Below are 14703 nucleotides of genomic sequence, written 5' to 3' on the forward strand. Positions count from 1 at the left end.
TTTTGTGAGCTTTTGGAACCAGATTGCTTAAATTTGTACATAAACAGCATCAAATAAATAATTCTGCGTGAATTTAACTTGGTAGTGAGATAATTCTCAGTCTGTGAACCATGTTCTAAAGTGCAAGATCTGCAGCCTGACTTCTTTGCATGCATTAGTTTGACTGGAAAGATAGCGAAATATAATTTTCTAGGACACTACTTTCAGTAGGGGCCACCCCATTTCCTTGTTACTTCTGTTCATGCAGGATCCATAGGGAGTGTCTCTGGAGTGCTTTAAGTTTCTTGTGTCAGAGTACTACTAGAGAAACAGGGTTATTAATCTCAGGCTTTTTGCTTGAGTAGTGAGTGTATGTTCACACCACAGGGTTTAAAAAATGAGGTTTTTATTGATTGTGTAATATAATAGGTAGGCTCGAAGGACAGGATTGCTTTAACAAGCAGTTTTCAAAAGCTTCTTTCAAATCCTTTCCAGATCTGGTAGCAATTCCTGATTTTCAGTCCGGTGCAATGGAAAACTGGGGCTTGATCACCTTCCGAGAAACAACACTCTTGTTTGACAATAACACTTCTTCAGCAAGGGACAAGAAGTTAATAACTGCAGTGATAGCGCACGAGCTTGCCCATCAGGTACTAGACTGGGAAGGTTACTGTTTTCTCCTTTTTTGTTTGTTTGTTTTATTTTTTAAAGTGCAATCCTGTCCTTAAATTCACCCCTCCCCTGACTGTGACTGGGTTGTGCACTGCGTCTGTTCAGAAAACCTGCAGCTGTATTTTCTACAGCACGACAGGCAGAGTGCAACCACCGTGACGTACTTGGGGAGTTGTGCCTGCAGAAACGTTACGGTGGTTTTGACTGAACTTGATTTTACCACAAGATAAGGCAGAGGATGGATGGAGCGTTAGTATACTCGTTTGATTTTAATTCTAAGAAAATAACGGTGGTTTTGGTCTTTCATAGTGGTTTGGCAATCTAGTAACTATGGAATGGTGGAATGATCTCTGGCTGAATGAGGGATTTGCCACTTTCATGGAATACTTTGCCATGGAGGAGATTTTTCCAGAATTACATTCAGTAAGTACTTTCTGTAACTATACTTTACCTTCACTGTTATCTGTTTTTAATGCTGCCTATAAAGCATTGATACTTACATTCACTGTGGGCACCATTGGGATCGTGCTACATCTTTGCTTTGGCACTCTCATTATGGTGAAAGTGGCTTCGAGAAGGATACATTGTTTTTGTGATTATTTAATATTTTTGCTTTATTTTGCTAGTAGTCTATGTTGGAGTCTACTGCTTAGTGTAGGTTAAAGCATTCTGCACAAAATAACAGGTGTTAAAAGGTGTGGGTGTCTGTATATCACATTATAACTTAAAATTTTTAATAAATAAGTCCAAACGTGTTGTTGACCGAGTCTGTCTGCCTCTACTTTTCCTGATAGACTTAAGAGGCTTTAGGTTACTAAATATACCTGGAGTAACTCCTGCCTTTCCATCATTGTCGTACTTGCTTTTGTCTGAATCAGTTTGGGTTTCACAAGTCAGTGGACCTGGTAGTAAAGTATCAAATGGTCCCCCCCAGAAAATTCTGACAAAGTTGACTTACACTTAGTAGTACAAAGCACTGCTCCCATAGGCACTTCTGTTACCTATATGGCTGACAGGTAGAATATTTTTTATATAATAGGATAGTGATTATTTAAAAACTCATTCAGGTACTAAATGACCTAGATTTTCAGACTCTGGAAAACATGATGGATTCAAACTTGACCTTTCTTCTCCAAGGAAGTAATAACAACTGTTGTTATAAACCATTCCTGTCGCCGAGAATCCTAGAGAAATAAAGATTAGTGGAACTAAATGGAGGGGGTAGTGGAAAGACTAATTTTGCATTTTGACTAAAGGTATCTCCTAGAAGAGGACATACCTGAGGCCTGAAATCAACTTCTGGGTGTGTTTGTGTGATTTGCATTAGTCATGGGATTAAACACCTGATGTGTACTGACTGTTTCCTGCTCGATGGATTGTGTCCTTCTCAGCATTCAGAATAAGTGTGATTTTTGATTTCTTAAATCACTTTGTTAGTGTTAAGAAACTTGGGTTGCTAATACAGTTCAGTAGAACTCTTTCTCAGCACTGGGTGTTTCAAAAGTTTTTCATTTGGCCTGGCTTGGTTGTTCAGTTTGATTGTCACTTAAAAGTATGCTTATATAGGTATTCTACTTGTTGAGTGCATATGTGCTGAGGGCAGGACACAAAACTAGCATCCCATTTCAACAGGGACACATCTAACACCTGCATACTTCATTCTGAAAGGTGCCTGACAAGGTGCCTTCACCAATATCTCATTGCACCACTTGATGGTGCCAAAATGTGTTTTGGTAAGGAAAAAAAAAAATCACCCAGAATTTCTCCATTCAAGAATAGCTTTCAAGTTTTCAACTTTAATTTTTATTGTGTTTCACACAGGTTTTAAATTTTTTAACTTTTTTTCTTTTTAATTTTTTGTAACTCTCTACTGCATAGAGAATTGTTTGCTCATCTTGATGAAATGAAATGGATTAAGGACAACTAATATGGGTACAGTCAGCTTGTTTACAGTGTTTGGGATTTTCTTGTTCTGGTACCAATGTAAAAATAAAATTCAATTATCTTCATTCTAGAAGAAAAGAAGTAAGAGACCTTGGTAATCACTAGATAAGGTGCTGTTTACATTCTCACAGACATCACTGTAGTGAGTAATTTCCCTAGACTTCATGCTGAAAGGATACTAAAGTCATGCTTTTGTATTCCCTGTGTCCTGTAAATGAACTGAAAACACTGGTGAGCCAAATCTGAAATGTGACACACACTTACTTAGAAGGCGTAGTTTTTTTGTCTAGTGCCAATGATGCATTTATCTGAGACAGGAGCTTAAGGGATAATGATGCAAACTCGAAGGTGAGATTCTACTCTTAAAATATGGCAGGGAAAGAGTAGATTGTATAAATGCTACCCCTGACAATTCTGTTGCTGCATAGAGCAATGGAAGAGCAACGCAGAGACAACTTTTACTTTCCTGCTTACCATGTGAGCTCCTGCTTCCTAAACACTTATTAGTGTTTCTCTTCTAGGATGAAGATTTCCTTAATTTAATTTTCAAGGCTATGATGAAGGATTCTTTGAATTCTTCACATCCAGTCTCTTCTGCTGTTCAGTCTTCAGAGCAAATAGAAGAAATGTTTGATGCACTTTCTTATATCAAGGTAACTGTAAAAATATTTGGAAACATTTGAAAAATTATGTTTGAGCTATTGAAAACATGAATGTGGAATCATGAGCAAGCAGGCATGTATTGGCAAATGTTTGGGGGTTATTTACACCTAACACAAACAATGCAGGATTTCTCAGTAATGTTTCTGATCATCTACATAGCTTTCAGTTAGGAAAATATTATGTGTGTGTATTTGTGTTCTTACTTAACGTCTTAGTGAATGCTTCAGCACAAAGTATGATACTCATGAAGATGTAAGTATCTTTATCCACTGGGTGAAGTGACATATCCAGTTAGACATTTATTCTTTTTTTCGATAGCAGACTGTAGCAAATGCTTAAGAAAAGAGTAGCGACAAAACATTTGTTGAAGTAATCACTCCTTCTTATACTCTCCCTGCTTTAAAAAAGTCTCAGTATTTGAGAGACTTCAGAGGCTTGCCTCTGAAACATAAAATTATTTTACTGCATGTCCTAGTTGTCTGACAGTTGAATATTTCTAATGTCTAGTGAGGGTTGTGTGTGAGGCTTATGTTATTAAAACCTCACAGTGCCTCACGTAAAAATGCATAAGAGAAGAAATACCTGTACTTGCAAAATTTTTATTCACACTGTCTCAGGTTTTAGATTCTGCATCCCATGATTTTGGTAGCGTTGGAGGAAAGCCTTCTGTATGTTTTTGATTAGCTGACATTTTTTCCATCACTGTATTATACTGTGATTTATTTAGAAACCATGGGGACAGCTATTGTTTACTAGAAAATAATCAAATACTGTCTCTTCCTCTGCCTGGTGGAATGCAGTTCCCATGACAGTCTTGGTTTGTCTCCTCTGATTTCTTTTGGCAAGTCTCAACTGATCAACACAAGTTGTCTGGCATCCTTGAGTAATCTGAGATGCCAAGTAGACCTACAATAGTGATGTGCTTCCATTTCTTTTGGACTCTTTTTAATGAACTACAAGAACAGAGATGTGTGATTTTCAGTTTACCTGGTGGCCCAATTGAAACTTCTCTATGTAATTTGAATGGAAATGTTCCCCAAGTGATTGGGTTGGAGTGTCAGTCAATTAGTATGCCATTATATTTGGAGAATTGTTTTGTTTATTGCTACTAATAAGTACGTGCACATTCTGAATAGAATTGTACCAATATACACCTTTGAGTTTAAGAGCTAACCAAAAGAGGTTTTGCCCTTACTTTGTCAGAAATGGAGTTTTCATCGCTGCTTTCTGTGTTTCAGAGGATTTCATTGCATAGCTTCTCATTCATGCATGCACTCTTCATATTCCACTGCTTTTGTAGCTTAGCTCTTGGCAATTTGAGTGAGAAGACACCTGCAATTTAGTCCCTAATCAGCTAAGGGTGGTCTGTTACTGAATTGTACAACTTAATTTGTTTTACTGTCCTGCCAACAGACACAGATTGGTAGGTGGCCTCTCCATTGTATTGTCTAGAATAGGAATTATTGCAGGGTATTATTTTTAGCTTGGCTGTTTTGCAGACTGTCAGTAAATCTAGCACCCACGGGTGGGATAAAATCCACCTGCAACAACAGAGTGTTTGGAAGGATATGACAGTAAGAGAAACAAAGTGGCAGAGCTGTAGTTGAAGTATGGATGCATGAAGAAGAGGAAATTATGACCATATTACTAAAAAGTACAGTAGTGGCTGTTCCTGCAGTTTGATGATAATGAATAACCAGGCAGCCTTCAGTTTCCAGTAAGATGTTACTCAAATTCCAAAACTTGATTTTGGAATATGTGAAAACAATACGTGATCTCTTTAAAATCATCTTCTTTATTTCTTGTTCCTTTCTCAGCAATAGTGAGATTCCACTCTGAAAATATCAAGTGCACCTTTAAACCATTCATAATGTATGTCTCTCATCTGCACTCAGTTGTACAGTATGCAGGTCCTCAGGAGATTTACTTAGTAGTGACTGTGAAGCATTCATGGCCATTTTGATATTAAAACTACTCAGTTACTACTTTTTATTTTTTTTTACAAAACATGGCTGTATTTAAACACTGACAGAAGGCACTTTCCCTTCTCTAGTCAATTCCAGCCTACCAAGTGTATCTCATTTTTTTCCTGTGCTTTCAGGCTTTTGGTATAACTGCAGATCATATGACTGTTAAACACTGTCTCACAAGTGCTGTTCTTACCATATAGATGAGTATTGGTAATTAAAAAGGGCAGTTAGAAGAGACTCATTAGTAAGAAGACAATGTTTTTCAGATGATGTTAAATAGAAAAAATGTCAGATTCTGCTAGCCTGTTGTATAACTGTAATTTGAACCTTTAAAATATTTTTTTTCCAAAGCAGCTGGGACAAATTTTCAAGCTGTATTAGTCTTTTGGTAACTGTATTTGGAGTTTATGAAATATTAGAAGAATAACAAAATAGAAAAGAATAGCAACTGAGTTTAAGGTAATTATTCAAATTATATTGTTTGGAATAAAATCTCCAGCTTCTGAGTTATTCTTCCACTGTGAAATAGCTATAATATGCATATGCTTTAGATGGTTCTATAACTTTGCCAATTCATTTTCCTTTTTTTGTCCTCCCTGCAGGGGGCTTCACTTATTTTGATGCTGAAGCATTATCTCACAAAGGATGTTTTCCGAGCTGGTATTGAGGTATACTTGCATAATCACAACTATGGAACTGCTCGTAGTGATGACTTGTGGGACAGCATGAATGAGGTACCCAACTTTGGCACACTGTTCTTTTCTTTTTTTTTTTTTTTTTTTTTAATTTCTTTAAGAGCGTCATTAATTTTTATTTATTTCCTTGTTTATGAAAGAAATAGGGTAATAGGCTGCAGGTGAATACTCTGAAGTTTTTGCTTATCCTGTTCCAAAGTTCTGTCATATAGATATGGAGATTCCTGTAGCTGCTAGGACTACACTGAGTATCATCCCAAAAAAGCATTTTGAGTGGCTAAGCACTACCATGCATATCCATGTATGTGGACACATTGGTATGGACCTGTCTTCTCTAGAGTTACACTGGTAGTGTGTTAAGACCAGAAGGAAAATAATCAAATGCAGGACAAAATTTGCTTTCACGGAATAGCTGAACCCAACCTCTGCAAAGGTCTTGGGTTACTCTCTGCTAGTATAACCTCGTTTCAGTGATAGCTTCAGTTTCAGCAACTGGTGCTGGAATTGTAGGAAAACAGATTGCAGGGGACAATTTAGTTCAGCAGCTCTCAAATTATAAGTGAGTGTGTAGGTCTCAAGAAGGCAAAGGAGAAAGCAAAGGCTGTGGGAGTGAGGGAGGGCGGGGAAGGAGGGTAGAGAAACAGCAGGAGTGAGAGGGCAAAGAAGGAGGATCCAGGGATCAGCTTGGATAATACAAAAACAAATCTATGATATCCAGCAAATTGACTGGCTCTTTTCCCCTTTTGCTCACATTAATTATGCCTAGGCTGAATGTGCTTGAAAATTCAAACCGTAGAAGTGTCATTTTCTTTGAACATAAATTTTTGCATTAATTTTTCGCACGGCAAAATGCACATTCACTTCTTAAGTCTTAACCTTCTGTATGGAAATGGAACAGAAGCAATCCTGTCAATCATAGTTGGAGTGAAGATGAGAAAACTGCATGCTCACTAAAAGAAAAATCTGTAATGTGGCAGGGAAACTTTTGTATGCCTTGCCTGGAAGGAAAAAAAATGAAATCCATTTCTTGTGTTGCTTTCATTGGAGTTAGAAGCTGCTGTTCAAAGAAGAGGTGTCAGTAAAATAAATTATTGTCAATAAATTCTTGCTACTATGAACTATCAACCTATAATTTCTAATAATTGCTTTAATTTCAGGTGATCGAGAAGGATTCTGTATGAGAATAGAATTATTTCAGTGGAGCAAATTTGAGATTTATTCGTGTCTCTGTACAGATTAGACACAAACCTTTCTGCCAGTCTTTGGGTAATGGACAGTGGGTAACATTAATGTAACATTGTAGTAATAATTAAAGCTTGTGATAATAAGATAAAGAAGATTTAGCCAAGAGTGGTTTTGGGGGAGTATGTAGAAAATAAAAAAAAAACAGGTAGTCCTCAAATTCTATAAATTTGAAGCTTTTGACTGAGAGTTGCTTCCCTGGATTCGAAACTCCTATTTAAAGTTTATAGCCATTCTTTACATAAATAATATAGTGTTTTCCCATGAGGGTGAACTCTACATGTTATTCCTGGCTTGAACAGAGAACAGTGTGCAGTAAGATGCTGATGAGGTAAACTAGAAAAAGACACAGTAGAGGTTGGTAAAAGGTAAATGTAACTTGAATAATGATATATTAATTTTCCATGTTCCTGATAGCTCAGCCTAAACCACATTTTTGCATGTTAGGGGACGTACTATCTTTTTCTGGGTGTATGATGATCTCTGCTAATCAAGAGATATGTAGACATAATAAAGTACTTGTCCTTAGTGGGGATGTTGTAGGACAAACAGTTCCGGGGAGATCAGAAGAGGCTGAAGGTTAAGCTATTCAAAGGCTGGTAAGTGGGAGGGGAAAAAAGAAAAAAAAAAAAAAGAGTTATAAAGTATATGTAGTTTTTGTGGTACAAACGCCATCACTTTATTTCAGATTCTAATATTCATTTCATAATTAAAAGAAGATTTTTCAACCTGAAATACTCACATAATGTCATCATACCAATAAGGAATGAGGAAGAGTAAGAGGGAGCTTGGGAGCTTACTGTAATTTTCTATTTTGTGACACTCTCTCTCCACTCTTATTACATACCAGTTCAACCTACCTGATGTTTCCAATCTGTCTTTCCACTGTGTGGCTAGGATCCCCTCAATTTAAAATAAAAACCACTTGCTCCCCTAAATTGTTGCTTATGAAATTTACAAGATCATTGTCAAATTGGTTGTTTACAGATGCAAAATCACGCTACAACTTAATTGGTAAGTTAAGAAGGAAGTAAAGTGTTCTCCATTTGCTATTTTCTTGTTACGTTATGGTTGTTTTTACAGATTACCAATGGAACGCTGGATGTGAAAAAAATGATGAAGACTTGGATTCTGCATAAAGGGTTTCCTTTAGTCACGGTTGTCCGAAAGGGAAAGACTGTTTCTGTACAACAAGAGAAATTCTTGTATCGCGTGGAACCGGAAAATTGGACATCAGATGCAAGGTTATTACCTTCTTAATACCTTTTATCCATTAAAAGCAACTGCAGATATCTGTCTTAGATCTTGTACATCTGTCTCGCTTGTGTTCAGGGGTTTTAGTGTTTTCTTTGAAGGCAGGTAGTAACAGAGAATTTGGCACAGAAATTCACACATCTAATACCTGCCTGAAGGTTGATGTCTATTTCCACCCAAGCAGCTGGTAAGAGTCTGTGACATCCTTTGTAATCTGAGTTTCCTTTCCTGAAGCTTTTAAGCTTGATATAATGAGTTGGCTCTTAATACCAAAACGCAGATCTCGTTGGTAAAGGTTTCTTCTAATTTAAGGAAGTTGTGAGTGAATAACGAGAATGTGAAGAAAGGCAAGTTGCGGAAGTTTACAGAAGTTACAGATGCATATGTCCTACTTTAGAGCCTCTGCTTCTTCCTGCCAAAATTCAGTGTACATCTTGGGCTTTGTTAGAAGGTAGAGAAGCTAGAATCAAAACCGCCTTGGCTTCAAAATTTTAAGATGTCAATACCACATGACAACAAATGACTGAATATATAACAGAGGCAATATCCATTTTACCAAAACCTAAAAGGAAGTACATATGCAAATACTGAATGATGCCTTAAGCCCCAATGGTTTTTTTTATTTTTCTAATATTTGTAAGACTTGTAAATTTTATAGGTAGGTTTTAAAAGCAGAAACCCCTCTGTCCCTTGTTCCTTTCCCTTGTTTGTACATTCCCTAACCCTCTTACCCCATTCTATGCCTTCTATATCAACCTACCCCTGAATCCAGTAACAGTGTTTAGTCTTTTGTCAAGGTAAAGGCCTAGACTGTTTGGAGAACAGCGTATCAGGGCCTAAACCACAGAGTACGGTCAAAAACTAGGTAACAATATACCCTTTGTACTCTGATGAAGCTGAAGATAATGAAGTAGGTGGTCCCAAAAAGACCCCAGACCCAATTCTCAGGGGGAGGGCCCGGGGCGGTCCAGAGGAAGGGCCAAAGGGTGGACACATCTGGGATTGTATGGATAATGTTATAAAATGTAACCTCTCGGGCACGGCGGGCACGCGCGTCTATATCACCTACTGCCTTGGCAAATAAACCCTTTCTTATCTCACCCCTAATTAACTGCTCCGGAGATTTTTTTCAGAACCAAAATACACCGGCAACAGGAAGAAGCAAAGATGTGGCAGTTGCTAATTTTTAAATTTAGTTTGCTACGAATACAACTTACATTATGAATCTCAACAGCGTTTTAGTATTTTACAAACTAAAATATGTAAATGTGAATTCTCTGAGGATTTTGCTCGTTTTATTCAGCTGTTTGAAGTTTTAACAGGAGCTGAGTCCTTTACATCATCTTGCAGAAAACTAGGCCTGTGAAGGAAATTTATCTCTTGAAAAGTAGGAAGTTACAGGGCTTTATTTTTGTGATGTGAAGGAAGAAAAGCAATGTGTGGTTGAAAAGTAATGGAAGAAGAGAAGGATTGTTAGGCTTGGTAATTCTTCTTTTCCAGTTGATCTCAATTTTGGTCGTGCATGAAAAGGTTTTGAAGAAGAGCATTCCGTGTGAAGCATACACAGAAGGGGTCCCTGTCAAAGTTAGATTAATATGTGCAACTTTTTTCATCCCACTCAAAGTGTTTTCTCTAAAGAGCCAAGTCGTTATCATCTTTTTGATCCTCTTTAGCGTTTATTCTTCCAGCTTGCAGTTCAGAGAAAGCCTTTGTGGTATGCAATTAATTATGGTTTATATTACCATGATGTGGAATTTGAGCCTAGTACTTCAACTTTTTTTTTAATTAAAATTTGTAAAATTTCAGGAAAACAGAACATTGGACTGAGGTGGAAATAATACTAAATGAATTTCTGATACAGCCAGAGATTTCCTGTCCATATGATTTTGGACAAGCTACTTAGCCTGCTGGAACTGAGAAAGAAGTACAAGGAAATGTGCTGTCCATCAGGGGTCCTTATTGGGACTGGTGTGATTTGCAATCTTCATCAGTGATGTGCACAGTGGGATCGAGTGCACCCTCAGCAGATTTGCAGATGACACCAAGCTGAGTGGTGCAGTTGACATGCCTGAGGGAAGGGGTGTCATCCAGAGGGATTGGACAAGCTCAAGAAGTGGGTCCATGAGGTGTCATAGAGTCCTAGAATCTCCTGAGTTGGAAGGGACTCACAAAGATCATCAAAGCCTAGCTTCTGGCCCTGCACAGTACAACCCCAAGAATCTTACACCATGTGCCTGAAAGCGTTGTCCAAACGCTTCTAGAACTCTGCCATGACTGCTCCCTGGGGAGCCTATTCCAGTGCACAACAACACTATGAGTGAAGAACCTCTTTCTAATATCCAACCTAAACATCCTCTGGCACAACTTCAGGCCATTCCCTCGGGTCCTGTCACTGGTCACCAGAGAGAAGAGATCCGTGCCTGCCCCTCCTCTTCCCCTCACAAGGAAGTTGTAGACTGCAGTGAGGTTTCCCCTCAGTGTCCTCTTCTCCAAGCTGAAGAATTGAAATGACTGTAGCCACTCCTTGAGTGGCTTCCCTGCTCTCCAGCATCTTGTTCTCCAGTCTGTACATACACACAGAGTTACCTCATCCCAGGTGCAGAATCTGGCACTTGTTGTTAAACTTCATACAGTTGGTGCCTGCGCAGGCCTCCAGTTTGTCGAGGTCTCTCTGCAGGACCTCCCTGCCTTTGAAGGAGTCAACAACTACTCCCAATTTAGCATCACTGGCAAACTTATTTAGTAGGTTAAGCAAGACCAGGTGCAGCACCGTGCACCTGGGTCAGGGCAACCCCCAGTATCAGTACAGGCTGGGGGATGAAGAGCAGCCCTGCAGAGAGGATGGGCTCTGCCAAATTGTACAAGCCAGTTGTATCCTGGGCTGCATCCAAAAGGAGCGTGGCCAGCAGGGCAAGGGAGGGGATTCTGCCCCTCTGTTCTCATGAGACCCCACTGGAACTCTGGGGTCCTCAGCAAAGGAATGATTTGTTGGACCTGTTGAAATGAGTTCAGAGGAGGGCCACGAAAATGATCAGATGCATGGAACACCTGTTCTTTGAGGACAGACAGAGAGTTTGGGCTGTTCAACCTGGAAAACAGAAGGCTCCAGGGAGATCTCACTGCATTCTTTCAGTACTTAAAGGAGAGATGGGGGTCATACTTTTTAGCAGGGCCTGTAGCAACAGGACAAGGGTTAATGGTTTTAAACTAAGAGAGGGTAGTTTAGACCAGATATAAGGAAGAATATTTTTACAATAAGAGTGGTGAAACACTGGCGCAATTGATGCCCTGTCCCTGGAAACATTCAGGGCCAGGCTGGATGGGGCTCTGAGCAACCTGATCCAGTTGCAGGTGTCCCTGCTCATTGCAGGGGAGCTGAACTAGATGACCACAAAAGATTGCTTCCAGCCCAAGGTATTCTATGAAATTTATCCACTTCTCAACATGATGGGAATAAAAAAATAATTGCTGTACATGCTGTGCATTTTTTCTTTTACCATATTCTGATTATATGAGTGAGATTTATACTTCATTATTTTACACAGCATAGAGTGGTTCTAGTATTATATATAAAAATGCTTAAATTAAAAAAAAAAAACAGGCCCTTCTAGACAGATAATATGTATATAATATGTCAGTAAATGTTTGTTTTCCTTTGCAGTTATCTGTGGCATATTCCTCTCACTTACATAACTAGTAAATGCAACTTTACCCATTGTACTAATGCATATTTACTGGATCAAAAGTCGGGTAAGTGACTTAAAGCTTTGGTAGCAAGCTCCTTAAGTGTTGTAGATTTATGTTTTTTCTGGGCACACCCTTACATAAGGTGTGAAGGTGAGTACATAGAGAGCACAAAATAATTACAAAGATCTGGAGGTCGGCACTGCTGCTGTTGTCATCATCAGAGAGTTGATTCCCCATAGCATTATATGTACAAATAAATGACAGCAACTGGAACAGAAACACAGGTTTGAAATTTGTAAAAGCCTGTACTCTTTTCATCACAGTGCATACAGAAAATCTCTGAAACTCTACATCCTTTAGAGAGCAAGTAATGTGAAAGTAGCTCTGCCAGTTTGATGAAATTTAAGGAAATAAAGTTCCACTGAAATACTACTTATTTTCTTTAATTGTGTAAGAAAATGTATCTGGAACAGATGAGGATTTTGAGAATGCTGTTGTTGAATTTGAAACCTTTAGATCTTTTCACATATGCTCTCTGGTTTTGGTGCAGTGATTAGTTTGAATCCTAAACTGCTGGTCTATGAGACTATTTTTATTCAGCCCTGTTTTTTTTCCTTACCAAATGAACAGTTACTATGCACTTTTGTGTAGTGCTAAAATCACCTTGGCTGAGGACCTCAGCACAAGAAGGACATAGATCTGTTGGACCAAGTCCTGAGGAGGGCCCCAAAGTTGATCAGAGGGCTGGAGCACTCTCATGTGAGGAAAGGCTGAGAGGGTTGGGGTTGTTCGGGCTGGAGAGGAGAAGGCTTTGTGACCTAAAGGGTGCCTACAAGAAAGATGGGGAAATATTTACATTGTAATGACAGAACAAGGGGAAATGGCTTTGAACTGAAAGAGAGTGTATTTAGGTTAGCTATTAGGAAAAAAATTCTTTACTCTGAGGGTGGTGAGACAGTGGCACAGGTTGTTCAGGGAAGTTGTGGATGCCCCATCCCTGGAAGTGTTCAAGACCAGCTCTGAGCAACCTTGTCTAGTGAAAGGTGTCCCTGCCTGTGTCAGGGGGGTTGGAACTAGATGATCTTTAAGGTCTCTTGCAACCCAAACAGTTCTGTAATTCTGTGATTCCTTTCCACTGACCTGCATAGGTTTTTGCATTTGATTGAAGCTGGTCTGACTCATCACCTTACATATGCTGATGTATTTTCTTCTCTCCCCACCATTCTCCCCTGCGCCATTAAAGTTACTAGGCAGTGCATTTAACTGGGAGTTATATTTAATTCATAAACCTATTTCACGCCTCTAATTTTTGAAATAAAACTACGCAAATTTTAAATCAAGTTCTTAGAGTTGATCTTGACATTTTCACTGTTTACTGATTTTTACCAACTGCCACTCCCCTAAAATTACATTAGAAATACTAAAAATAAGGTAAGTAGTTTTGCTTTATGTCATTCTGACATTGGTTTTACAAAGTCTTCAAGCTATTCTTATTCTTTTTCGTTCGAGATGGAGTTTTTAGGAAAAAAAATCACTAATTATCAAAATGGAAAAACAAAACTCTTTAATTGAATGTGTTCTTGATCTTATTAGAACTAGTAAGTAAGTAACCTGATTTCATCATTTTTATTTCACTTTAAATGGCCCTGTTGCTAGTCTCATGTTCATCATATGAATTCCTCATTCACTGTAGAAAGTTGGATGTGGAGGATATGACAGTAGGAGAGATGCACAAAAGAGTTTGGGGTAGAATATTAACTAAATTTCAAAGGCCTTGTAGGTCCTGTGCAAATTGATGGTTTTGTTGGTCATTATGGAATCAACTGAAAGGAAGAACTTTTCCCAAAGCCTTTCTTTTTCTGTCCAGTTGACTTAGAAACTGGAGTGTGATCTTTCATCTACTTAAGGCCATCTCCATTTCTGCACCCCTTTTTATGATACATGTAACTGCTCTTTGTGTGTGTGTGTATATATATATACCTATGTATATATATGAAAGTGGATAAGAGAGATGGAGCTGTTTGAAAGAAGGACTGGACAGGAGAAAAATTACTGCACTAAGTAATTACCTGCATGGATGCAACACAGGGCAGGCTGTGATACTGTTCATTCAATAACATGTAGGAAGAACGAGGAAGAAATACAACCTGGAATTTCTGAGCCTTCTTGTGAAACCTCTGTATGGGCTGTTCCTTCTTCATAGTAGGGGGAAATAGTGGGTGTAAAAGAATTTATTGTCTCTCTGGATCTAGTCTGTTTCATAGACTTGGATTTGAACAAACAATTGTTAAATATTTGTTTCTGCTGCTAATTGATTTTCTGTCCTATAGCTGTCATTGAACTTCCAGAAGAGGTGGAATGGATAAAATTCAATGTGGACATGAATGGCTATTACATGGTACACTATGCTGAAGACTGGAAAACACTCATTGATCTGTTGAAACAAAACCACACTGCTTTGAGTCCTAAAGACAGAGCCAACCTGATCAACAATATCTTCAGCCTTGCAGGGTAAGATTTTCATACTGGAAAACATATTTAATATATGTTTAAAGGTTTTTGAAGTCAAAGAAGATCATATTTAGTTTCTGGAGACA

General features: G+C 38.5%; 1 protein-coding gene across 2 annotated transcripts in view; it reads left to right on the forward strand.

Moving 5' to 3' along the window:
- The window catches only part of LNPEP (leucyl and cystinyl aminopeptidase), a 53810-nt gene that overhangs the window by 32328 nt on the left and 6779 nt on the right, over window positions 1–14703 (forward strand). For both annotated transcript variants that reach the window (XM_051777476.1, XM_051777478.1), the window contains 7 exons: window positions 475–629; window positions 961–1074; window positions 3117–3248; window positions 5831–5962; window positions 8249–8409; window positions 12081–12169; window positions 14437–14617. In XM_051777476.1, coding sequence (XP_051633436.1) covers window positions 475–629; window positions 961–1074; window positions 3117–3248; window positions 5831–5962; window positions 8249–8409; window positions 12081–12169; window positions 14437–14617 — 964 coding nt within the window. The remainder of the gene's footprint in view (window positions 1–474; window positions 630–960; window positions 1075–3116; window positions 3249–5830; window positions 5963–8248; window positions 8410–12080; window positions 12170–14436; window positions 14618–14703) is intronic.

Source organism: Manacus candei, unplaced genomic scaffold, assembly GCF_025592945.1.
Source record: "Manacus candei isolate 608988 ecotype Guabito, Panama unplaced genomic scaffold, ASM2559294v1 h1tg000010l, whole genome shotgun sequence".
NCBI classification, from domain to species: domain Eukaryota; kingdom Metazoa; phylum Chordata; class Aves; order Passeriformes; family Pipridae; genus Manacus; species Manacus candei.